The sequence below is a fragment of the Myotis daubentonii genome, chromosome 21, assembly GCF_963259705.1.
Source record: "Myotis daubentonii chromosome 21, mMyoDau2.1, whole genome shotgun sequence".
NCBI classification, from domain to species: Eukaryota; Metazoa; Chordata; class Mammalia; order Chiroptera; family Vespertilionidae; genus Myotis; species Myotis daubentonii.
In genome coordinates, this window is record NC_081860.1 from 5,419,253 (window position 1) to 5,446,795 (window position 27,543).

General features: G+C 45.0%; 1 protein-coding gene and 1 pseudogene across 1 annotated transcript; both read left to right on the forward strand.

Annotated features, from left to right (window-relative positions):
• Positions 1-4,506: 4,506 nt before the first annotated feature.
• Positions 4,507-8,333, forward strand: LOC132223021 (zinc finger protein 470-like; the record flags this gene model as incomplete). The annotated part of the gene is made up of 2 exons (XM_059678415.1): positions 4,507-4,539; positions 7,086-8,333. Coding segments are annotated over exons 1-2 (1,281 nt in total), but the record flags the coding sequence as incomplete, so codon positions are not given.
• A 4,688-nt stretch (positions 8,334-13,021) lies between these two features.
• Positions 13,022-15,574, forward strand: LOC132223022 (ADP/ATP translocase 3-like; annotated as a pseudogene).
• Positions 15,575-27,543: the final 11,969 nt, after the last annotated feature.

Here is a 27,543-nt window from a genome sequence, read left to right on the forward strand (position 1 = left end):
TGCAGGTGGTAAATATTTCTTTATAGTTTTGTTTACATATTATTGATTTTAAAAATACATTTCAAAATGATTTTATTGATTTCAGAGAGGTTAGGGAAAGAGAGAGACATAGAAATATCAATGATGAGAGAGAATCATTGATAGGCTGCCTCCCACAGACCACTGACTGGGGTGGAACCCACCGTTCAGCATGTGCTTTGACCAGGAAGCTGACGATAGTCACTGTGGTGGGTTTTGACAACCCGGATGAGAAAGTGGGGTCATGGCTGAACTGTGGACACTGTGGACGGTCTTGTCCTTCACTGCAGGAGGCCTCACAGTTTGCCTTGAGGCCCAGACTGCCTTCTGATGGGTACCTCTGTACCAGAGGGAACTTTTCAGAACTGAATACAAATAAAAAGTCCAGTTGCTGTCACTTTTGCTTCAAGGTGTATCTGTAAGGTTGTTTAGTATACACACCACAATGATAGTACCCCAGAAAAAAATGACTTACACAGAGGTATCCACAGAAGTTCAGAGGATCTACCCAAAATTCACAACAATGGGACAGGACATGGAATAAAAGAGACAAAATTTGAGATAATGAACAGCCTCAGACATTCACAATAAATCAGGCTCAATAAATCATATTTAGAAAGCCAAAATCAGCCTCCAAGATGCCGCTATTGCATTCCTGTTTTTTAAGTAAGACTGCAAGACCTGGCCAGTTTACTCATTGGTTAGAGCTTTGGCTTACGAGAGAATGGTCTCTGGTTCCATTACGGTCAAGGGCAAAGACCTCAGTTTCAGGTTGAATAACAGGGCCATGTCAGGGCACATAAGGGAGGCAAGCCATTGATGTGTCTCTCTCTTGAGGATGTTTCTCTCCCTCTCTCTCTTTCTCTCTCTCCACCTACTTCTACCATTCAACTCTCTCTAGAACTAAATGGAAAAAGAATTGTAGGGTCTGGGGGTGGGGGCAGAAAACAGAAAGACTGCTAGTTGGCCGATTCATGCTTCCTACTTAGTGTTTTTAGACAATAGAAACAGGGTATCTCTAGGGAAAGCAGTTTCTACTACACCATGGGCTCTACACTCTCCAGTTTCCAAAGTTATGTTGCAATCCCTCAGAATCACCTTCTCTCACAGGTAAGTTAATATTTATCACTCAAACACTAACCTAACTTAAGAAAAGAACAGATTATTTTATTCAAAAAGCATTGGGGATTTTTGTACTTAAATGAAAGCAATGAGGGGATCATGACGATAACACAAATTGTGTGGGTTTATTCTGAGATTCCTGGTCTTCATTCTAGTAGCCTCTTATGTGAATGAAGACAGACTTCCACTGAGATCAGATGATTCTGGTAAATGTTCTTTATATAGATGTATGTTTTACTTACCAAACTGTTGAAGTGTAGGTGAATGTTTTATATATGCAGAACTGTGCTCAGAGAAGATATGCCCCGTATGCACTTATCCTGGCCCTACCACCTCTTCCCAGGGTTTTTCTGGGAGACTATAGTGACCCCCCTCACTTCACGTTTCTGTCTTATCACCTGTTGTACCAACCCTGCCCCATTGTTTTTGGGATGTCCTCCACTAGAACTCTAGCTCCCAAAGAAAGAGAACTAGATACTTCCCGAATCATCAGTGTCCACACACTCAGTCCTTACAGGTCGCAGCTGTGACTTCCTGAGAAAGCAGCCTTCCATGAACCCTAATTCATTTTCTGATGAATATGGATGAATATGAGGCAACGCTGAGGGGAAGAACTCTTAGGACCATAATTATCCCTTTTAGGAATAGGGAACGGGACATCCCTGGAGAGGACAGGGACAGTCCTATGAACTCCTGGTCCCTGGAGAACAGGTCACATCCTTGCCCATGTGACAAAAGGTGTGATGGGGAAAAGAGGTTCATAGGCTGCAATACCTCCATGAGAGGACGTGATGGTGTGACCGAACCGGGAGAATTTGGGAAACCCAGTGCTTGTTTTGTGTCTAAAGGAACAGAGAAAATGAGGCAGGGTTTGGCACGAGTTGTTTACTTTCATTCTCAGGAAACTGGGGATATGAATGGTCCTGACCAAAAGAGGGACACTGTGTGAGATAGTTCTTTAAACTTTTCCGAAAGCAGCTCAAAAGAGGAACAGACTAGAAGATAGATGATAGCAGTTGGGGACAGGAGGCAGAAGTCCTATAAAAGATAAGGTAACTGGCAAGAGTGTGCACTGAAGACTGAGTCTTGAAGTAATGTTGTCATCTCCAGGACGCATGGGCCTATTGACTGGGAAACAGTACTGAGCAGTCTGAGCCCATAGATCCTGGGGTTGGTGGCCAGAGTCTGAACAGATCTTTCTCCGAACACAGATTCCTGCAAATGCAGGGTGGTTTAAGGATGCTGTTTTGTGGAACTGATATAAGGGCCTCACAGTCTTACAACTTCTGAGATAGTGTTATCCTGGGATTGTCTGGCCTCTCTTCTGGCCCTTATATCTGGGGACCTTGATGAGACACCAAGCCCAGAATTCTAAGTACATGTCTAAGTTTGTCTGAAATGGTCCCTGTTTTTGGCAAAAAGTGGAATCAGTTGTTAGTAGACCTTCCAGTCATAGGTTCCTTTATGTGCAAAGGCTTAGAGTGAAGACTGAGCTCATTCAGGAACCAACCGGCGTCCTTTAAAAAAAAAGTTTTTATTGATTCCTGAAAGAAAGAGAAAAGCAGAAATAGAAACCAGAATGATCACAGAGAATCACTGGTGGGCTGACTCCTGCACGCCCCCCACTGGGGATCAAGCCCACAAGCCTGGCATGTGCCCCTGACGAGAATCAAACCCGAGACCCTTCAGTTCACAGGCTGGTACTCTATCCACTGAGCAAATCTGCTGGGGCTTGTGTCCATTTTTTTAAAATAGGAACTGGTAACAATGGGACAGGAGTGAGGTCTAGAGGAGCTTGTGATACCTTTGGCGTCTGTTCTGCAGGTGATGGGAGTAATGGAAGATTTCGAGCAGCGGAGGCAGGTGATCTGACCCAGGTTTCATTAGACTTCGGGTGGCTTAAGAATAACAAAACAAATGGCTGTGAGGGAGGTGGTAGAAAGTCTAGGAAAGAGGTTGCTGTGGTGAGCATGATGCTTAGTGGCCCATGCTGGTGACTGTGGCGGTGAAATAAGCTGTTGGATTCTGGGTTTGTGTTTTATGTGCAGCGAAGTGGATTTTCTAATTTTCAGGATGAGAGAGAGGTAAGAGCCAGGGATGACTTGAAGGTTTGCATTTGGAGCTGCAGGTATGGAAGCACCATCAACTGAGATGCAGATATTCAGAGTAGAAGTGTAATGTTCATTGAGGATACCAAACTTATTTTTTATCTGTTTTGGTGTGTGATATTTCAGAGATTACTTCATGAGCATCTGGTACTCTGAGGAGAAGTTCAGGTTGAAAACTTCTTTAAAGTCGAGGTATAGTGAGCAGGGTAGTGTTGTAGATCATCTTTTTAAAAACTTTTTTTTCCTGTTTAATTGGAGACAAAGAGCAATTAAAACAAAGTGAGAATGCAGCTATTGCAACTTTACTTGTGAATCACACACCGCGATTGTGTTGAGAGCTTTGGTGTGGTCAGTAGTCTGACTAATTTACATACGGGAATGAGTGGTCATATGTGAGACACACTGGACCTGGGAGAGAGGGCCACAGGTGATAGGACCTGAGTGCTGATGCCTGTGACCTGTGAAGGGACATCAACTTCAGCACCAGAAGAGGTGGGCTCTGGATATCTGAGATTTGATGTGGTTCTCAATAGGTGAGGTTGAAGGAGAAAAACAATCAGGGAGGGAGGTTTTCATAGAAGCACTGAAGGCTCCTCATTGATTGTGGACGGAAAGACTGAAGGCGCCTCATTGAGTGTGGACTATGATGTTGTTGTAGAACTTAATTGAGTTTGAATTTTCCAGGCGTTAACCAAACCACACTTACTGAGTAATGAGTAGGAAGTCAGGGAGATGACTATTGGTGCTGGGATTGTGGGAGTGTAGGATTGAGAGAGTTATGGTAGAAAGAGTAATGTGTACTTGGATACGGCATGTGCATTCATGGCTGCAGGGCCACTGAAATCAACATAAGAGGGAATGAAGGTGGAGTTCATTTTTGGTGATATCTGGATAATGTGATATGGTTAATTTCAGATTAATTCCTGAAAAGAGGGTCTATTGCAGTGGTACTTTCTTGGTCCAGAGATTAGGTGAAATATATGTGCAACCTGGTTTTGTTGTGGAAGGCAGTCACAGTTAGCAATAGGAATGAGAGAGCATACATCAGTGTCATCTTGGCTGGCGTTGGGAAGAGTGAAGGGTAAGAGAGAAATACATTACTGAAGGGGTGAATTGGAGTATTGCAAAAGAAGATGATTAAGAAAAATGGTCCAAGTTACGATGTATTCGTGTTACCATTGGCATTATGCCTCTAGGAATGAAGCTGTGTGAGAGAAGTGTGGTGCAAAGATTTATGTGCAGCAGGAAGTGCAAAGTGATGGCTCAGCACCCTAAGATTGGTGTCACACGGGTAAAGTGTGAGGCCAAAATGTTCAGGGTCTTGGAATGAAAATCTAAGGAACAACAAGGTTATTGCATTACAAGAACAGTGTCAAATCACCCACAATCTCATTATGGACATCATCTCTCCGTACTCTATGTTCATGACTCCCACTGTATAGAAAGACGCAGTGCGGACAACATGTTTTTAGTGGAGAGCAGGTAGGATCTATATGCTCATTGCCCTTATTGTCGTGGGAAGACACTGTATCAGTAGGAATATAAGGAGTGAGTGTCTTTGATGAAACAAAGGCCTTATATCTTCTTTGTAGTCAGAAGTCTAGGGAGCAGATGGATATGGAAGTTGTGGTGTATGATCAATGCAAAATCCTTGGGAGAAGCTGATAATGGACTAAACTGTCCCCATTATGACAGGATATGAACTTTGAGGATGTGGCCATTGCCTTCTCTCCAGAGGAGTGGGGAATCCTTGATGAGGCACAGAGACTTCTGTACTGCAAAGTGATGCTGGAAGTATTTGCACTTGTATCATCTGTAGGTAAGACCCTCACATCTCTCCTAATAGACTGAGGTGATGGCATCTCCTCTTTATATTCCACCTGTATCTTTCTCTCTGCTGCAGCCAGACCTTGGGCTCTGCAAATTTTTCTCAACCTCATGTGAAATGTGCTATAGATGCCAGTTCTGAGCTGTGTGGAGAGCCCTGAGAAATAAATTCCACAATCTTCTTTAACATTATTTTCCACAGAAACTTCAGGATGCCTCTAGGAGCCAGTCGTCTTACAGACAGCTTAATGGGTCCCACCTGCTGTTTATCTAACTGGGAGAGTGACTATGTCTAGATCCATGGCTTCTACTTCTGCACCTTTCCTCCAGATAAAGGTTCTGGGTGACTGCCTGTTCCTGATTATGTTCTTTACTTACATGAACCATGGGCTGTTCTTGTAAGACCCTCCTTCAATTGGTGTTTGTCATATTACCTTCCCTCAAAACTATTCCTAGTGGATTTGCTCTAAACCTGGGTTGGATGGTACCCTCTGTCATCTTTCATTAACACTTGGAATATTTCGGTTTTATGTATTTGTTGAGAAAGTGGTACAGGGAGAATCCTAGTTTTTTTTTTACAGGGTAAAAATGTAGGATGGTTTTAGTGGAGGCCTGGCCCAGCTGAGTGGAAACCAGGAGAACGTGTGACACAAGGACTCTTTTCAAATTATACCAGGAATCAGCTAGATTTCATCACTGCTCAGATGGAGGTGCTACTGCCTACACCTCATTTTTACCTTTCCTTTTAACTACATTACACTTTCTGACATGTCCTTTCACATATAACTTCCTAGCATTCAGTCATGTTCACTTCTGTGGCATTTTGCTATCACCTGCTCGTCTGCACTGTTGCCTCTGCAGTATTCATCAACTTTGAGCTGCACATGTGTTATGAGGTTTACATACATACTTAAGTAGTCCTCAAAAAACGGCTACTCGTTTATTGCATTTTTTTTGGAATAAGATATAAACAAAATTCTGCAGAGCTTGTCTGTGTCACCTGCAGACAAGCCCTACTAAGCACTGTTAGCGTAAGGAAGGGCTGGAAGTCTTACCTCTCTTCAATGTTGTGTTTGCCATTTTTTTGTCATATTCCTGGAGTGGTCTTCCTTCCTTTATGATCTTCCCAGGCCCAGAACTTCGCTGAAGCCTATTATAAACCTTCATGAACATCTCTTTTCAGAAAATTGCATGAAGCCGAGGTGTCCTGTCCAAAACACTTTTGTAATACAACTTCCCTCTGTCACTAAAATCAACATTCATTTCCTCACCCTTTTTCTGTTTTCAGATTGTTGGCATAAAAAGGATGATGAGGAGACCTGGGCTTCTCAGAATGTATATATAGAAGGAGAGTCACAGGTCAGGGATTCTAAGACAGCTCCAGCAACCCAGAATAACCATCCATGTAAGCAGTGTTTCTCGGTGTTAAAAGATATTTTGCACCTGAATGAGTTACAAGCAGCACACTTGGAGCACAAAGGCTTCATAAGTGAGGCATTTGTGAGAGAGGTCTGTTCCAGTGAAAACACTCACCAGCAACAGAGGCATGCCAGGGAAAAGATATCCTGGAAAGAAGCCACGGATAAGGCCTCATTTGCGACCAGCTGCCGCTTTTACTTATCAGAGCTGACTTCAACCTACAGGGCGGTTGAGGAACATTTTCAAACTTCCTCAGAGCTTCTCCAGCACCAGGCAACTCATAACACTGAGGAGCTACACTGTGGCAGAGAGATTTCACAGGAATTTTTCAGTGGAAAAAGTCTTCACCAGTGGAGTGAATGTGAAAACGCTGCTAGCCACAACTTGAAAGTTGTTGGATGTCAGGATGTGTGTTCTGGAGAGTGTGGCAAATGTAGGAAAAATTATGGAGGAATCTTTAGCCTCATTCGACATAAAAGAGTTCACTCTGGAGGAAAGCGGTATGAGTACACAGATTCTGGGAAGTCCTTCAGTGAAAGTTCCAAGATCATTCGACATCAGAGAATTCACACTGGAGAAAAGCCTTATGAGTGTTGTGAATGTGGGAAAGCTTTTACCCGCAATAGTTCCCTTCTTACACACAAGAGAGTTCATACAGGAGAAAAACCTTATGAATGTAGTGAATGTGGGAAGACTTTTAGGCAAAATAGTCACCTCCTTATCCACAGGAGAGTTCACACTGGAGAAAAACCTTATGAATGTGGTGAATGTGGGAAGTCTTTTAGGGATAATAGTCATCTCCTTATCCACAAGAGAGTTCACACTGGAGAAAAACCTTATGAATGTAGTGAATGTGGGAAGACTTTTAGGCAAAATAGTCACCTACTTATCCACAGGACAGTTCACACTGGAGAAAAACCTTATGAATGTGGTGAATGTGGGAAGTCTTTTAGGGATAACAGTAAGCTCCTTATCCACAAGAGTGTTCACACTGGAGGAAAGCCTCATGTGTGTAGTGAATGTGGGAAAGCTTTTAACTCCAATTATTATCTTGTTATCCACAAGAGAGTTCACACTGGAGAAAAACCTTATGAATGTGGTGAATGTGGAAAGTCTTTTAGGGTTAGTAGCCTGCTGCTTATCCACAAAAGAGTTCACTCTGGAGAAAAACCTTATGAATGTAATGAATGCGGAAAGTCTTTTAGGCAAAATAGTCACCTTCTTATCCACAAGATAGTTCACGCTGGAGAGAAACCTTATTTATGTGGTGAATGTGGGAAGTCTTTTAGGGATAATACGCAGCTCTTTATCCACAAGAGAGTTCACACTGGAGAAAAACCTTATGTGTGTCGTGAATGTGGGAAGTCTTTTAGACTAAATACTCAGCTCCTTATCCACAAGAGAGTTCACACTGGAGAAAAACGTTATGAATGTAGTGAATGTGGGAAGTCTTTTAGGCAAAACAGTCACCTCCTTATCCACAGGAGAGTTCACACTGGAGAAAAACCTTATGAATGTGGTGAATGTGGGAAGTCTTTTCGGGATAATAGTCATCTCCTTATCCACAAGAGAGTTCACACTGGAGAAAAGCCTCATGTGTGTAGTGAATGTGGGAAAGCTTTTAACTGCAATTATTCTCTTCTTATCCACAAGCGAGTTCACACTGGAGAAAAACCTTATGAATGTGGTGAATGTGGAAAGTCTTTTAGGGTTAGTAGCCTGCTCCTTATCCACAAGAGAGTTCACACTGGAGAAAAACCTTATGAATGTAGTGAATGCGGAAAGTCTTTTAGGCAAAATAGTCACCTCTTTATCCACAAGAGAGTTCACACTGGAGAAAAACCTTATGAATGTGGTGAATGTGGGAAGTCTTTTAGGGATAATACGCAGCTCCTTATCCACAAGAGAGTTCCCACTGGAGAAAAACCTTATGTGTGTCGTGAATGTGGGAAATGCTTTAGCCAAAATAGTCAGCTCCTTATCCACAAACATGTTCACACTGGGGAAAGCCTAATGAGTGTACAGATTGTGGGAGATCTTTTAGCTGAAAATATGGCCTCATGAGACACCTGACCGTTCACACAAGAGAAAAGCCTTAAATGTAAGGGGAATGTTTCCTTAATCTTACTCAGAATAACAACCATGAAGGAGACTCTATGGTACACAGTTGCCGTAATATGATCCCTTTTTATCAGGACAGACACTCTGCTAGATTCCTCCTCAGTTTCAGGTACAAGTGAGGCTTTAAGGAGCTACTTGAAGTTGCCATTCTGCCCAGGCCTCCTATCCGATTGATGTCACTATGTGTGATTGTGGCTGAAGTGATTTCACCTCTACTACCTGGCTCACCTGAACAGTGTGAATCAGTCACAATCACACTGTGCTTTTTTTGCTTGAATCAATTCTAAATACTCTGACCTCTTGGCAGGATCTTCATTCCTTTCTGTCTGACTAGGGAATGGGCCTTGTCCAGTGTTTTTCCAGAATAGCCATCCTCAGAAAAGAAGTGATACCTCTTGCAGGTAGTTGTGGTTCTCACATTATGCTGTGATGATTGTCTTGGGTTCTATTTCACCTATCTGAACATCGCTGGTTATGAAATATGACATTTCGGTAACATTCTTTTTCCTGTTGTACCTTTAATTGTGATGGTTCTATTCACTGCCTGCAATGTTTTGGAAGCACTGTTGTGATCTGTCACCAGGTAGATGTGAAGCAATATTGTGTGGACGTCAAACCTTCAGTGCTTTGGGAAGGAGACCATGATGGCAGAAAAGCATTTTTCATCCAAAACTGGCTTATTTTGCATTGCTTCCTAAGGTGTTGAAAGAAAGACTGCATACCTTTGTGGTCTTAATTTATATCCTGGTACCTTGGTTATGCGTGCAGTCAGTGGTCACCCAGAAGATGAGACCTTTGCCGTCATTCTGTGAACAATATGAATTATGTTCTTTGTTCACAGTTTGTATTACTTCATTCTTGTCAATGTTTAGGGGACCTCCTCCCCACATACTACAAAGAAGCCAAGTGCCATGAAGTTCAAAATTTCATCGTCTTGTGACTTTTATTGTAAGTCTCTGAGGTTAACCTACCATTGACACAGAAACACTGTATTCATAGTGATGAGAGAGACTGCAGTAAATTATATGCAAATTGTCTCTTCTGAGCATGAATCCACAAATGTTCCTGGGCATGTCTCCTGTGTGACCTTTTTGTACACACATTCTCAGCACATCCAAAAGTGTTTCCTGTAGCTGAAGTCATTGGCAGGTAAAATAATTGAATGGATTTGTGGATTCCCCTGGTCGCTGTAAGGTGTTCACCACAAAGTCATTTCTCAATATGTAAGACCTCAAAGCTAAAGGAAGGATAATCCTGTAATCAGTCCCAGGATGTCTTTTTCACCAGTCAGCATTGTTGTTGATTCCATGGCAGCAGTCTTCACTGCCTGCCAATATTTGCTGCCACTGAGGCAATGATGTTTCTCCCAGGATATAGAAACTGACGTGCAAGAAAGTGCACTAACTCTGTGAAGCCATCACACGTGAAATAATCTCTGTAACTATATTCAAGGTGTGCCAAAAGTAGGCTTTCAGTTGTGAGTACACAAAACACAGCTCTTGTTCTTTTTAAAACATATTTTTAAAATAGCTTTGTTTTATTTTGCTTAGAAAGAGAGGAAGGCATGGGGGGAGAGAGATAAACATCCATGAGCTTTCTCCCACACACCCCTTAATGAGGACCCAGTTGTGTCTGCGGACTGACCTAGAGTTCAACCAGGAACCTTTTAGTTCACTGGATGACACCCATCCAACTGTGGCACAAGGTGAAAGCAGAGTTTATTCCTGTATTTTTTATTCGTTAGTTATTATTTTCCATACAACAACTCTAAATCTACATTTCCCACACTCTTCATTTTCCTCCTGCCCTTTTATAATCCCTCTTTCCGGCTTTCCCAGTCTTTCATGCAATCATTACTTTTCCATCATTTACATTAGATTAGTTTATATTCTTCATAGTTTATTATGTGCGATATAGTGTGTACTTTTTAACAAGCACCGTTGCTACACAGATATATTTTAAAAATATAGTTTATTTCTTATCAGAGAGGAAGGTGGGGAAGGGGGAGGGAAAGAGAGGGAAAGAGATAGACATCAATGATGAGAGAGAATCATTGATCAGGTGCCTCCTGCTTGCTCCATACTGGGGATCAAGCCTTCAACCCAGGCATGTGCCCTTGACTGGAATTGGACTTTGGATCCTTCAGTTCACAGGCCGACGCTCATCTATCCACTGAGCCAAACCAGCCTGGGCTACACAGATATTTTGAGATTCAACACAAATGCTATGTGAATATTGAATTTGTTTTGTTTCTGATTAGTATTGCATTCTATGAATAACTACTTCAGCTATTGATCTGCCTATAAAATTGGTTATTTCCAGGTTTGGGGTATCCTATCTAATAATAGACAACCATGGTAATTGACTGTACCTTTGCTGTACCTTTGGCTAATCAGAGCGATATGCAAATTAACCACCAACATAATGGCAGCTAATTTGCATACTGTAGGCAGGGAAGGACAGTGGGTGCCACCATCCCCGCCCCCAAGTGAGGCCACACTTGGTGTGTGGCTCAGGCGGGGCACGGCGATCATGGGGTAACCACCCTGTGTGCCGGCCCAGCCGGCCCAGGGCTCAGGAGGTGCAAGGCAGACCTCCTGATCCTTTCCCTCAGCAGGCAGGTTCCAATCAACCTTCAGTTTCTACTGAAAGGAATGTGGTGCCTCCATGGGTAGCCTCCCAGGATTCGGACTCACAGGCTCTGGAGTGGAGACTTCAACAAGGACTTCAGCAACTCCTCAGGGGAAAAACCATCACCTCCCTACTCCACAGCTGCTTCTGTGTCTGCAAGAAACTGCGCATGCTCCTCCCTGTGACATGGGCAGGGCCAGAGCCTGAGTTGAGTGGTTCCACACTAACGATAGCAGCTGGACCATTGCAGGGTTGGAGGGCAGGAGGGCGGCGAAGGAGCAAGGAAGAAGCCCTGGTTCCCTGCTCCTCCTCCCAAAGGCATGGCCCTTGCTGCTGTCATGATAAAAGGAGTTGTGTTCTTCTAACTCTGTCTGGGTAAAGGAAACAAGTGTCTGCTGACTTCTGATCTTACTCTCAGAGCTTCCAGTTAATCCCTCTGGATGCAGCATATCCAACCTCCAAAGGATCCGAGGGGCAGGATCAACCTCCGTTCCATAGCTGAGGAAACTGACCAATAAACACATGTGTCTCATTCCTCAGTGTCAACTCCCACAGAAATCTCTGGGTAATGACTCAGATTCTATATCTAAGGGTATATTTTCTTCTCCTTTCACGTTTAATTCAGCCCCAGGAATCATATAATACAATAAAGAATAAAATGTGTTCAGAGGGCTCAACATTGTACTCCCAGGGCCTTTGGTCCTGCACAAACCACAGAGCTCAGTTATCCTTAGATGAAAGGAAAGAGAAACGTGAAAGGTTTCCAAGCTCAGTTAGAGAGACATCTGATAACCACATATTAAGGACACAACATTAACTTAGGGGTGGAAAGGACACAAATAGAATAGGAAATGGAGCCAATTGGAGTGAGCAGGCCAGCAGGGACGCAGTTGGGGCCAAGCAGGCCAGCAGGAGGCGGCAGTTAGGGGTGAGCAGGCTGGTGGTGGGGGGGCGGGCTAGAGGGGGTAAGGACACTGGTACAGGGGGCAGTTGGAGGTGATCAGGCTGTCAGGGAGTAATTTGGGGGCAAGTAGGCTGTCAGTGGGGGTAGGGGAAGTTGGGGACAAGCAGGCTGGCAGGCAGAGTGGTTAGGGGCAATCAGGCAGGCAAGCAGGTGAGTGGTTAGAAGCCAGCAGTCCCAGATTGTCAGAGGGATGTCCGACCACCAGTTTAGGCCTGATCCCTGTAAACTGGCAGTAGGACATCCTTCCATGGGTCCCAGATTGGAGAGTGTGCAGGCCAGGCTGAGGGACACCCCGCCCACCAAGAGCACAAAGTTTTGTGCACCAGGCCTCTAGTTATAAATAAATCTGTTTGGAATATTTTCATTCAGTTATCTTTATAGATATCCATTCAACTAAAACTGTTGCAGTATAGGTGAATGTTTCACATTTTAACATATGCAGAACTGTGATTTCAAATTGTCATGCACTTTGCCTTCCCACCCATGCCCAGCATATAAAAATTCCAGTTTTTGTTCAACCCTGCAAGGACATGCAATGGTTAATCTTTTCAAATAGTAGGTCTGGAATTGTCTATATATGAACTTGCTTTTGCTTTCATTACATTTCCTAAGAATTTGTGGTGGTGAAAAGTTTTTCATACATTTATTTTCGTTGTGTTTATCTCCTTTGTTAAGATGATGGCTCAGAAATTTGCCTATTTTTAAAATAAATTATTATTTTAACCAATATGAGGACAATTGACAATCTAAGATATATATTTGACTTTCACTGATTCCTCAATAACTGAATGACTTCTTGCTCTATGGAACTATGGGTTTTGAATATTGTAAGCAAAATGTTATTCTCAATTTTTAACTTATGTACAATTTGAAGCCACATGTACCATATACTTACAGGTTTTATATGCATTGTTAACATTCTCCACCACTCCTTTCTAAGTATAAGCATTCAATAATACATTAAGTGAAGTCTAGGTTTATAATCTTTGTTAACTTCCCTCATGTAAATCCTTTCATTGTGGTTAGTTTCAAACTGCCAAAATGATGGTACTGAACAAGGATATGATAAGATGTTTCAGTAGCAAATCATCATATTTTATTTCCAACATATTGATAAGGTAGCAATCAGTATCCTCAAGAACATCTACACTAATAAAAGACAAAGATGTTAATTGACTGTACATTTGCTACACCCACCAGCCAATCAGAATGACGACATGGAAATTAACCCTACCAAGATAGCGGTTAATTTGCATATACCGGCTGGGAGCGAAGACTGAAGACAATGTAGAAGGAAGTGAAGCACTGCAGAAGAGAGCAAAGTAGAGGCGATGGAGACAGTAACAGAGCCAAGCGGCGGAGGCCCCAGGGAAACAAGGCGGGAGTGAAGCCTGCCTCAGTGGGTTTCGGTCCCTTCTCTGCTTCTCTCCAGCCGCAGGAAGCCCTATTCTTGCAGGAATCTTCCTGCAACGGGCCTCTAGTCTATATATATATAAGCCTAGTATGCAAGTTGTCCCCACAGGAGTTTGGGTGATTGATCACTCAATATGACATGCGCTGACCACCAAGGGGCGGCGTGGAATGAAGGAAGGCCCTGCTCACAGCCAAAAGGAAGGGCCGGGCTGGCAGCCGGAAGGCCCTGATCAGCCCTAATTACTGGCCAGGTCTGGGGACGCTACTCGTGCATGCATTTTGTGCACCAGATTTACAGTTTATAATAAAATAGTAAAAGAATTGGGAAATGGCAAGTTTTAAATATTTCTTTAAGGTTTTGTTTACATCTTACTGATTTTAAAAATACATATCAAAATGTTTTTATTGATTTCAGAGAGGTTTGAGAGAGGGAGAGAGAGATAGAAACATCAATGATGAAAGAGAATCATCGATATGCTGCCTCCCACAGGCCACCTACTGGGGTGGAACCCACAGTTTAGCATGTGCTTTGACCAGGAAGCTGACGATAGTCACTGTGGTTGGTTTCGACAACCACGATCAGAAAGTGGGGTCATGGCTGAACTGTAGGCCCTGTGGATGGACTTGACCTTCTCTGAAGGAAGGCTCACAGATTAACTTGATCCTCAGGCTACCTTCCGTTGGGTACCTCTGTACCAGAGGAATTTTCCATAACTGAATGCAAATAAAATGTCCAGTGGCTGACACTTTTGCTTAAAGGTGAATCTGTAAGGTACTTTAGTATACTCACCACAACGATAGTACCCCAGAAGAAAATGACATACACAGAGGCAGAATTGATGATAAGCACCCACAGAATTTCAGAGGATCTGGCCAAAACTCACAACAATGGGACAGGATATGGAACAAATGCAATAATATTTGAGGTAATGAAGAGCCTCGGACCTTTACAATAAATGAAGCTCAATAAATCATCTTTAGCCTTTTGGTCGGGGCGGTGGCTACAGCTGCTGAGCCAGAGGCACCCACACTCCCAGCTCCTCTCTGCGCCTCCACTCAGATTCCTGCCCTCAGGCCATCTCCTTCACCAAGGACTTCCTCCACCGCCATCTCCTCCAAGACAGCCGTGGCTCCTATCGAGCAGGTCAAGCCACTGTTGCAGGTGCAACATGCCAGACAGCAGATCACGGCCGACAAGCAGTATGTGGACTGCATCGTGTCCATCCCCGAGGAGCAGGGCGCACTGTCTTTCTGGAGGGGCGACATGGCCAACACCATCTGCCATCCGCTACCTCCCCACCCAAGCACACAACTTCGCCTTCAAGGATAAGGATAAGCAGGTCACCCTGGGGGGCGCGGACAAGCACACCCAGTCCTGGAGGTACTTGGCTGGCCACCTCCCTCTGCTTCCTCTGCCCCTGGATTTCACCCGGACCCGGCTGGTGGCGGACGTGGGGATATCGGGCACTGAGCAGAAGTTCAAGGGTCTGGGAGCCTGCCTGGTGCAGATCAGCAAGTCGGACGGCATCCGGGGCTGGTACCAGGGTTTCAGCTTCTCCACGCAAGGCATCATCATCAGCTACCAGGCAGCCTACTTTGGGGTGTACAGCATGGCCAAAGCCAGGCCCCCCTACCCCAAGAACACCCACATCCTCACTAGCTGGACGATCCCCGGTCCGTGACGCCTTGGCAGGCCTGGATTCCTACCCCTTTGGCCCCGGGCGATGGAGGAGGACGCTGCAGTCGGGCGCCAAGGAGCCGGCATCCTGCGCATGTGCACTATCGAGCGCCGGTGGCAGGTCCTCAGGGATGAGGGCGCCAAGGCCTTCAAGGGCGCCTGGTCCAACGTCCTCAGGGGCAGGGGCAGCGCCTTCGTGCTGGTCCTGTCCCTCGAGCTGAAGAAGGGCCTCTAGGTGTCCCGCAGCCCGGACACGGGGCCCCAGGGCCGCGGAGGCCCCTCATGCTTATCGACCATTGACCTTCCAGAAAATTCCAACGTCCCCGCCCGGCCAGATCATGGTAGCACCGGGTTTGTCTCTAGGATGAAACCCTTCTGATCATGACCACTGACACTGCATTCAACGCCTCGATGGTGGGTGGGGGGTGGGCACTCCCACGCCCTGCGGGTTCCCATCCGCCCCCCGCCCCACAGGGCCGCCCCTCCCGGCCTTGCGGGCCTCTGTGGGTAGCTTTTATTTAAAGGGAATCATGTCGCCATCCGTGCTTGCGCACTGTCCTCTGCACAGCGAAGTATCCGCAAATCCCTTCTCTGTAGGGCATTCTGCAAACAATTAAACCCAGACATGGAGGGGAAAAAAAGAAAAAAAAGAAATCATCTTTAGAAAGCCACCATCAGCCTCTGAGGTCTCCAGGGCATTCCTGTGTTTGAGGAAAGACTGGAAGACCTGGCCAGTTCCTCAGTGGTCAGTGCTTTGGCTCCAGGAGTGAATGGTCTCTGGTTCCATTATGGTCAAGGGCAAAGACCTCAATTGGGGGTTTAATCCTAGGGCCATGTCGGGGCACATAAGGAAGGAAACCAATGGATGTGTCTCTCCCTTGTGGATGTTTCTCTCTCTCTCTCTCTCTCTCTCTCTCTCTCTCTCTCTCTCTCTCTCTCTCTCTATCTATCTATCTCTATCTCTCTATCTCTCTCTCCCCACATCCTCCCACCATTCCATCCTCTCTAGAAGTAAATTGAACAAGAATCATAGGGTGAGGGGGAAAAAAGAAAAAGAAAGACTGCTAGTTGTCTGATTCATGCTTCCTACTTAGTGTTTTTAGACATTAGAAACAGGGTTTCTCTAGGGAAGCACAATTTCTACTTCACCATCGGCTCTACACTCTCTAGTTTCCAAATCTATGTTGCAATCCCTCAGAATCACCTTCCCTCACAGGTAAGTTAATTTTTATCACTCAAAGGCTAACCTAAGTTAAAAAAATAAACAGATTATTCAAAAAGCATTGGGGATTTTTGTGCTTAAATAAAAGCAATGAGGGGATGATGACGATGGCACAAATTGTGTGGGTTTATTCTGAGATTTGTGGTCATGATTCTAGTAGCCTCTTTTGTGAAAGAAGACAGACTTCCACTGAGATCAGATGATTCTGGTAAACGTTCTTTATATAGATGTATGTTTTACTTATCAAACTGTTGCAGTATACGTGAATGTTTTACATTTCCATATATGCAGAGCTGTGCTCAGAGGATATATGCCCCGTATGCACTTATCCTGGCCCTGCCACCTCTTCCCACACTGTCTGAGGGAGACTCCAGTGACCACCCTGGCTTCACGTTTCTGTCTTATCACCCCTTGTAGCAACCTTACCCCATTTGTTTTGGGATGTCCTCCACTAGAATGCCAGCTCCCAAGGACAGACAACTTGATAATTCCTGAGTCTGGAATAGTCAACAGTGTCCACACCCTCGGTCCTCACACATCACAGATGTGCCTGCCTGAGACAGCTGCCCTCCCTGCAGCCTGATTTATTTTCTGATGCATATGGATGAATATGGGGCAACGCTGAGGGGAAGAACTCTAAGGCCCATAATTATCCGTTTTAGGAATAAGGAATTGGACATTCCTGGAGAGGAGAGGGACAGTCCTGTGAGACTCCTGGTCCCTGGAGAACAGGTCACACCCCTGCCCATGTCAAAGCTATGCTGACACCTAATAGAGGAAGGTACCTAGGGATGCTCAGAGCATCACTCCAGAACTTCTGTATCCTGGTAATCTAGTGGGAGTGCATGGCCATCCGGGAGCACTGTGACCAGCAGGAGGAAGGATCCCTAGTGGGGATGGGGTGAACAATAAAGAAACCACATTTAGCACATGTTCATGCACAGAATGAGTGGAAAGCACAGGGTCACCATTGATGTAAATGTCAGCATATTTTACTGTGACCCCTAATGGAGTGCCCACCAGGGCAATTGAAATGATCAAGAGACTTGGATGCTGGGTAGTGACTGATGTTGATGTAAAAGAACATGGATGCTGGAATGCTTGCAGTCCTGTGTGCTTCCTGATCAACTCTCTTATCATATGTGTCTTCTCCCTCACCACAGTGTAGGAACTAAGACAGCCAGGGATTAAAACAACTTCTCACTCAGTAGTAGTTCTTAGTTTACTGCCAGTGAACAATGAGCAAACGCCTTTTTTTGAAGTTCACGCCTTTGAATCTTGCCCTTGATGGCTTAGGGAAGCTCAGGGACTAAGTGCACCTGGATGAAGAGAAAGCAATCCATGCAGACTAACTCCTGCGGTTATTTCCTACCAAAGTCACCCAGATTGATTGGCACCTTATGGTGTCCTTCATAGGGCCCACCAAGTATGTCAGGTTTCCCTCTTAAAGCCCTGAATGTGGCTACAGCCCCGTGATGTGCTTTGACCCAATAATGTGGTGGGAGTGAAGACTGTCACTACTAACACAAGAGCCTGGAATCAGAGACTGACATTCTCTCTGTTCATTACTACTAACACCTAGAAGTTACCTACATGGTGACTGCACCTTGTTCATTGCTACTAACACCTAGCAGGTACCTACATGGTGGCTGCATCTTTATCCTGGTCCCTGGAGAACCAGGGAGGACATGTGGCATCAACAAGAAAGAGACCTTCTTTAGTATAAGTCACTAAAGCTTTGGGGCTGTTTGTTACTACAACATCTACCGGTTCTAATGGCTGTGTGTTAACAATTCTACTCTCCCGGAGGCAGCAGAGCCTAACATTAGAAGTCAGAGCTCTGTTATTAGTAACACATAGTTTGCCTTCCAGTCCTGCCTTTAATTAACTCTACAATCAGGCAATTTATGTCAAGCATCTGAGCCTCAATTCCCTCTTCATAAAATCTCAGGTTGCAGAGAGAACTAAATGACGTAATAATGCATGAAAAGCATTGAATTCCAGGCCTGGCACCTGTAGTAATTATTCGGTAGCTATTAGCTCCATAGCTTCAAAATGTGTACTGAATACAAACATTCTAACAATGTATGGAATCTCAACTTTTTGTTCTTTGTAGCACTTCAAATTTTGTTTTTAAACAAATAAAATTGGTTTATATATATTCTCTCATAGCCTCATTTGACTCTTAAATAATGTGATATCTTTATATTAAAAATAAAAAATCTGATAGCTGGAATAACTCAGATATTTGAGGATCTTCCCATGATTGGAAAGGTTTCTGGTTATATTCTTCATGAGGCACAAGCCTGGTGTTCTGGCTGGATTCCCAGTGGTTGGGTGAGGAGTCGACAGGAGGCAGCTGATCCATGTTTCTCTCTTTCCTGTCCTATACTCTCTATCAAAAATCAAATTAACCAAAAAATCAGTTGGAGACAACAAACCCCAGAAACTGCCACCAGCCACAGGATCCTAATGTTGCCATTTCCCAGCACCACTCTGGCTCCAAAACACCAATATTCACAATGGTCAGTGAGGGATTGGGATCCTATTTACACCTGGGAGGCCTGGAAAGGTATATTACCTAAAGGGCTATGCTCCTAATGATGGCTGGAGTTAGCCAATGAAAGACCAGGAGAGGCATATTAACCAGGTGTACATGGGTAAGGGTGAGACTTCCTGAATCTACCTTGTTGGGACTTCTTGAATCTACCTGGTGGTCATGTTGATCTCTTTGGTCTGTTCACAGAGACTGAGGCTTCCCAGCACCAGGTCTCCAGTAGGACAAGGCATCAGAGGCAGTATCTCCCTATGCAGTGGTGTGTCTGCGGTTTGCTGAGCCCCAACACGCCAGAATTTGGGCTTTTGTGACTCGTGGACTCGTTTCTGCTTACAGAGTTCGACAAAGACTCATCGAGTTAACCCTCCAGCCTGGGGTGTGGGCACCTCTGGGGTCCTGCAGTCCAGGTCGCACTGCCAGGAACAGTGAGTAGCTCATGTGTGACAAAATGGGGAAAGAGGTTAACAGGTTACAATACCTCCATGTGAGGATGTGATGGTGTGACTGAACTAGGAGGATTTGGGAAACCCAGGACTTGTTTTGTGTCTATAGGCAACAAACAAGATGAGGCAGAGTTTTGCACGAGGAGTTTTACTTTCATTCTTAGGAAACTGGGGACATGAAAGGTCCTGACCCAAAGAGGGACATTATGTGAGGTAGTTCTTTAAACTTTTCCCAATGCAGCTCAGAAGAGGAACAGACTGGAAGAGAGATGATAGCAATTGGGGACAAGAGGCAGAAGTCCTATAAAAGATAAGGTAACTGGCAAGAGTGTGCACTGAGGACTGAGTCTTGAAGAATTGTGGTCATTTTCAGGACACGTGACCCCATTGGCTTGGAAATGGTACTGAGGAGTCTGACCCCATGGATCCTGGGGTTGGTGGCCAGAGTCTCAGCAGATCTTTCTCTGAACACAGATTCCTGCAGATGCAGAGTGGTTTAAGAGTTCTGATTTGTATGACTGATATCAGGGCCCCACTCTTACAGCATCTGTGATAGTGGTATCCTGGGATTGTCTTGCCTCTGTTCTAGCCCTTATATCTGGGGACCTTGATGAGACACCAAGCCCAGAATTCTAAGTACATGTCTAATATTGTCTGAAATGATCCCTGTTTTTGGAAAACAGTGGAATCATATGTGAGAAGACCTTCCAGTCATAAGTTCCTATATGTGTAAAGGCTTAGAGTGAAGACTGAGTTCATTCAGGAACCAACTGGTGTCCTTTTTAAAAAATATATGTTTTTATTGATTCTAGAGAGGAAGGGAGGAGGAGAGGGAAATAGAAAATCAATGATAGGAGAGAATCATTGGTGGGCTGACTCCTGCACGCCCCCCACTGGGGATTAAGTCCAGAACCCTGGCATGTGCCCCTAACTAGAATCAAACCCCGGACCCTTCAGTTCACAGGCTGGTGCTCTATCCACTGAGAAAAACCAGCTGGGGCTTGTGTCTATTTTCTAAAATAGGAACTGGTAACATTGGGACAGGAGTGAGGTCTAGAGGAGCTTGTGCTACCTTTGGAGTCTGGTCTGCAGGTGATGGGAGTAATGGAAGATTTGGAGCAGCAGAGGCAGGTGATCTGACCCAGGTCTCATTAGACTTCGGGTGGCTGAAGCATAACAAAGCAAATGGCTGTGAGGGAGGTTGTAGAAAGTCTAGGATGGAGGTTGCTATGGTGAACATGATGGTAAGTGGCCCATGAGGGTGACTGTGGGAGTGATATAAGCTGTTGGATTGTGGATTGGTGCTTTATCTGCCGTCAACTGGATTTTCTTATTTTGAGGCTGAGAGAGAGGTAAGAGCCAGGGATGATTGAAGGTTTGCATTTGGCAGCTTCAGGTATGGAAGCACCATCAACTGAGATGCAGATATTCAGAGTAGAAGTGTAATGTTCAATGGGGACACCAAACTTTTATTTTTTGTCTGTATTGGTGTGCGATATTTCAGAGAGCATTTTATGAGCATCTGGTACTCAGGACAAGTTCAGGTTGAAACCTTCTTTAAAGTCGGGAGCGTAGTGACCAGGGTAGAGTTGTAGATCGCTTTTTTAAAAACTTTTTTTCTGTTTATTTGGAGAGCAAAGAGCAATTCAAACAAGATGAGAATGCAGCTGTTGCATCTTTACTTGTGAATCACACACCAGGATTGTGTTGAGAGCCTTGGTATGGTCAGTAGTCTGACTGATTTATATACGAGAATGAGTGGTCATATGAGAGACACACTGGACCTGTGAGAGAGGGTCTTAGGTGATGGGATTTGAGTGCTGAAGGCTGTGACTGGTGAAGGGACCTCAAGTGCAGCACCAGAAGAGGTGGGCTCTGCATATCTGAGATTTGATGTGGTTCTCAATAGGTGAGGTTGAAGAAAAAAAAACAATCAGGGAGGTAGGTTATCATAGAAGGACTGAAGGCGTCTCATTGAGTGTGGACTATGAGAGTTGGTGTAGAACTTAATTCAGTTTGAATTTTCCAGGCATTAACAAAACCACACTTACTGAGTAATGATTAGGAAGTCAGGGAGATGACTATGGGGGCTGGGACTGTGGGAGTGTAGGTTTGAGAGAGTTATGGTAGAGAGAGTGACGTGTAGTTGGAGAAAGCATGTGCATTCATGGCTTCATGGCCCCTGACATTGACATAAGATTGAATGATAGTGGATTTCATTTCTGGTGATGTTTGGAAAATCTGATATAGTGAATTTCATATTAATTCCTAAAAAGAGGGTCTATAGTAGTGGTACATTCTGGTCCAGAGATTAGGTGAAATATATGAGCAACCTGCATTTTATTGTGGAGGGCCGTTACAGTGATCAATAGGAATGAGAGGGCATACATCAGTGTCATCTAGGCTGGCATTGGAAAGGGTGAAGGGTAAGAGAGAAATACATTACTGAAAGGGTGAATTGGAGTATTGGAAAAGAAGGTGAAGAAGAAAACTGGGTCAAGTCATGATGTATTTGTCTTACTTTTGGCATTTTTCCCCTGGGAATGAAGGTGTGTGAGATTTGTGTGTTTCAAGGACATGTGCGCCAGGAAGTGCAAAGTGATGGCCTCAGCACCCTAGGCTTGGTGTCAAAAGGGTGAAGTGTAATGCCAAAATTTTCAGGGACTTGGAGAGAGAATGTAGGGAACAACAAGGTTATTGCCTGACAATAACAGTGTCAAATCACTCATACTCTCATTATGGACAACATCTATCCATATCCTATATTCATGACACCCACTGTATTGAAAGGCGCCATGTGGACAACATGTTTGTAGTAGAGAGCGGGTAGGATCTATATGCTCATTGCCCTTATTGTCGTGGGAAGACACTGCATCAGTAGGAATATAAGGAGTGAGTGTCTTTGATGAAACAAAGGCCTGATATCTTCTCTGTAGTCAAAAGTCTAGGGAGCAGATGGATATGGAAGTTGTGGTGTATGATAAATGCAAAATCCTAGGAGAGAAGCTGATAATTGACTGAACTGTCCCCATTATGACAGGATATGAACTTTGAGGATTGTGGCCATTGCCTTCTCTCCAGAGGAGTGGGGAATCCTTGATGAGGATCAGAGACTTCTGTACTGCAAAGTGATACTGGAAGTTTTTCCACTTGTATCATCTGTAGGTAAGACCCTCACATCTCTCCTAATGGACTGAGATGATGGCCTGTCTTCCTTTATATTCCACCTGTAGCTTTCTCTCTCCTGCAGCCAGACCTTGGGCTCTGAAAATTGTCCTCACTCTCATGTGAAATGTGCTATGGATGCCAGTGCTGAGCTGTGTGGAGAGCCCTGAGGAATAGACTCCACAAACTTCTTTAACACTCTTTTCCTCAGAAAGTGCTGGATGTGTCTGGGAGCCAGGCATCTTACAGACAGCTTAATGGGTCCCCCTTGCTGTTTTTCTCACTAGGGGGATGACTATGTCTAGATCCATGGCTTCCACTTCTGCACCTTTCCTCTAGATAAAGATTCTGGGTGACTGCCTGTGCCAGGTTATGTTTTTTTACTTACATGAATGATGGGCTCTTCTTGTAAGACCATCCTTCAATTGGTGTTTGTAACATTACCTTCCCTGAATACTATTCCAAGTGTATTTGCTCTGGACCAGGGCTGGATGGTCACCTCTGTCATGTTTCATTAATACTTGGAATATTTAGGTTTTATGTATTTGTAGAGAAGGTGCTACCGGGAGAACCCTAGTTTTTTTCCACAGGGTGAACATGCAGGATGGTCTCAGAGGAGGCCTGGCCCAGCTGAGTGGAAACTAGCAGAATGTATGACACAAGGGCTGTGCTCAAATTATACCAGGAACCAGCTCGATTCCATCACTGATCACATGCAGATCCCACTGCCTGCACCTCATTTTAACCTTTCCTTTTAACTATTTTACACTTTCTGACATGTTACTTCACCTGTCATTTCCTATCATTCTGCCATGTTACCTTCGTGGCATTTTTATATCACCTGCTCCTCTGCACTGCTGACTCCTCAGTATTCTTCAACATTGACCTGCACATGTGTTATGAAGTGCCAATACATACTTAAGTAGTCCTCAATAAAATGCTACTCATTTATTAAATTTTTCTTCGAATAAGACATAAACAAAATTCTGCAGAGCTTGTCTATGTCACCTGCAGACAAGCCCTACTGAACACTGTTAGCATAAGGAAGGGCTGGAAGTCTTACCTCTCTTCCATGTGGTGTTTGCCTTTGCCATCTCTGTGTCATACTCCTGGTGTGGTCTTCCTTCCTTTATGATCTTCAGAGGCCCAGAACTTTGCAGAAGCCTGTTCTAAACCTTCCTGCACATCTCTTCTTTTCAGAAAATTGCATGAAGCCGAGGTGTCATGGGCAACACACTTTTGTAATGCAACTTCGCTCTGTCACCACAATCAACATTCATTTCCTCACCTTTTTTCTGTTTTCAGATTGTTGGCATAAAAAGGATGATGAGGAGACCTGTGCTTCTCAGAGTGTATATATAGAAGGAGATTCACAGGGCCCCAGAGCACTGCTCAAATAAGTCACAATCTGAGTCCAAGTCCCTAACTCCCAAGGCAGCCTTTCTTTTACTTACACAAAGATGTTGGTTTATGCCTCTAAAGAAAAACCACTTACCAGACTGATGTTAAGAAGGGCCTATCAAAATGGAATAAAGAAAAAGTATCATGACTACATCTGACAATTACATGTTTTTTCTCTATTTTTAACATTGGAAGATAAATGATGCTGACTAAATTATAAAAATAATAAAGCGTAATTATGTATTGTATTATATATTAACTAGTGGCCCGGTGCACGAAATTCGTGCACGGGAGGAGGTGTCCCTCAGCCCAACCTGCACCCTCTCCAATCTCGGACCCTTTGGGGGATGTCAACTGTTGGTTTAGGCCTGATCCCAGGATGTCCGACTGCCAGGATCGGGCCTAAACCGGCAGTTGGACATCCCTTTCACAATCCTGGACCGCTGTCTCCTAACCACTCACCTGTGTGCCTGCCTGATTGCCCCTAAGTGCTTCAGCCTGCCAGCCTGATCACCCCCTAACAGCTCCCCTGCCAGCCTGATCATCCCCAACTGCCCTCCCCTGCTGGCCAGATCACCCCCAAGGCTTTTATTAGTATAGATATGACCCCTCATAGAAAATTTCACTAACCCTGCAGCCCCTGCTCTACTCAGCTCTCCTGCCGCCCACCTGTCAGGAAGCTGCCAGGAGCCTTGATGGGGGCAGTGTGGTTCTGGGGCAGGAGCGGGAGTGTGGGGAGCAGCTCCAGAAAAGTTTAGTAAACCCCAGGCCCCCAGCCCCTCCTTGAGCAGAGCTCAGGGCAGGCTGGAGGCCTGGGTCCAAACACTGCAGCTGCGGAGGCCCCACCCGCCCTGGGCCCCACACTGGGGTCCCGGCTGGGGGTGTGGTTTAGGCGGCTTGTTCGTGCCACCAAGCCCCCCCCCAACCTCCCATAACGCCCCCCCACCCCCCGCCGCCCAGGGTGCACACAGGTGGCTTGGCGGGCTGCCGGTGAAAGCGGGTCGGGGCGTCTGCCTGCAGTCATGCCCCAATCCGCTCTACCCGGAGAGCGGGTTGGGGGCGTGACTGCAGGCAGACGCTGCAGCTGCCCCGCCAGCCCTGGTCTGTCGGCAGGGAGCGGGTTGGGGTCTTGGCCAGTGGGGGACAGCTGCGGTCATGCCCCCCCAGCCCTGGGTTGGGTCGCCCGCCATCCAGGTCACAGATAGCAGGCCTGGATGGTGGAGGGTCAGGCAGAATGGCGCTGTCCCATCCTGCCTGCAGTATGCAAATTAGCCGCCATCTTTGTTGGTGGTTAACCGCCATCTTACTTGGCAGTAAATTTGCATATCACCCTGATTAGCCTATGGGAAGGGTAGCGGTTGTACGCCAATTACCATGTTTCTCTTTTATTAGATAGGACTAGAGGCCCAGTGCACGAATTTGTGCACAGGTAGGGTCCCTCAGCCTGGCCGGTGATAGGGGCCTATGGGGACCTTCTCGCACAGTCCCGATCAGGCCAGCTGGCTGGGGGGAGGGGCCACGAGAGGTTGGCCAGCTGCAGGAGGTTGGCTGTGGGAGCGCACTGACCACCAGGGGGCAGTTCCTGAATTGAGCGTCTATCCCAGGGGTGGGCAAACTTTTTGACTCGATGGCCACAATGGGTTCTTAAACTGGGCCGGAGGGCCGGAACAAAAGCATGGATGGAGTGTTTCTGTGAACTAATATAAATTCAAAGTAAACATCATTACATAAAAGGGTACGGTCTTTTTTTTTTTTTTTTAGTTTTATTCGTTCAAACGGGCCGGATCCGGCCCGCGGGCCATAGTTTGCCCACGGCTGGTCTAGGATATAGGGTGGAAATGATTGTAAAATACCCTACGGTGAGTGAGTAGGAAGGCCGCCAATGCTGTTCTGTGCCAAGATTGACTGTCCCACAGCAGTTTCTCTCCATCACCTGCTCCTTTTGTCCACTCTTCTAAGATGATGCCCAACAGATATCAGGAAGATTTTATGCTCCAGAAATAGGACTCTGATAGTCCTTTACATGAAAAACCAGTCACAGTTTTGTGGTGCAGGGTCTGGCTGGGACTTCTAAAGGGAGGAGGGATGTGACACCACTAAGGGGCAGGGGCAGAAGTGGGGCAGGGTTTTTTTGTCAGAAGGGAGGTGTCTAGCTCTAGTCTTGATGGGGAAGGAGGTTCAGCATAGATTATGGGGTCTGACATTCAGGACTGATGTGTTGAAACCACTTACTCAGTGGTGTCATTGCCCTTTTAGGGTCAAACTTTCCCACTCCTGATGCAGTGATGTATTAGGAAAGACTCAGAAGTCTGCTGAATAAGGAACTTGCCTCTGGGTCAGCCAAAAATCTTAATCAGAGAACCTCTCCCAACACACACACACTCAATGTCTCCAGGCTAAATGGGCTCCTGTATTAGAGAACCTATTCTAACAACCTTGGAATCACTCTAGACTATACATTCTTTTTATGCTGCACATCAGATTTCTTCACTCCTTGAAATGTTCCCCTCCTATGTTTCCCTTCTTCTACTTTAAGTCATGCTACCTTTATTTCTTTGTAATGGCAAAGAACTTTCACTCCAATAAATTCTTTATAGACCTGTCAGTTTAATATTATTAAAACAATTCTTTCATCACCTCATGATGAAAAGTCCAGAAAGGCTATCATTTATCTATGTAATAATACCCAAATTCCTCAGCCTGGAACTCAAGGTCATTCACAATCCACCAATTTTTCATTCTCATTTCCCAACATTTCTCAGTGACTCCTCTTTTACATAATAGGGGGATTCATTGTCCCTGTAACAAACTCCACCCTTTGTCCATCCATGGCTCATCCTCTAACACCATTCACTTTCTTTCCCTCTTCTATCAAAGCCAGTATTGCCAAAGTGTGATGTGTGTATATCTCTAGTGTTAACATAATATAATTAGGTATTAGACAAAACTTTAAATAACTTTAAGATATAAAGTTGAAATAAGTATGTATTAGGGAATAAGCAAATGATCACATCACACCCACAACTTCATGGATATCATTGTCCAGGACTGGCAAGAGCTGGTAATGCCACCGGTAACCCACTTCTACAAACTCTGTAATTATGGGTATTTTTGCATTATAAGGTTTTAAATGGGGTAATTCCATATCCTTGCCAAACTGAATGGTTCAGGAAGGGGCACATGGTTCAATTAAGTCCAATGACAAGAAGTCCAACAGGGACTTTGAGAAAGAAATTTCCAATCAAGAGCTAGCCAGCAGGCGTGACAGCTTCCCTTGCCACCCCCCCCCAACCTTTTCTGGATGTAGAAGCTGTAGATATGAAGAGAGAAACTTCTGTACTTACTTTGGTACCATAAGGGAAGGCAGCCTGAGGACAAAGACAGCCCCCATGGTGAGGACAAAGTTGAGAGAACAGAGTATCAAATCTCAGGAAGGTGGGGGTGGGTAGGTGGG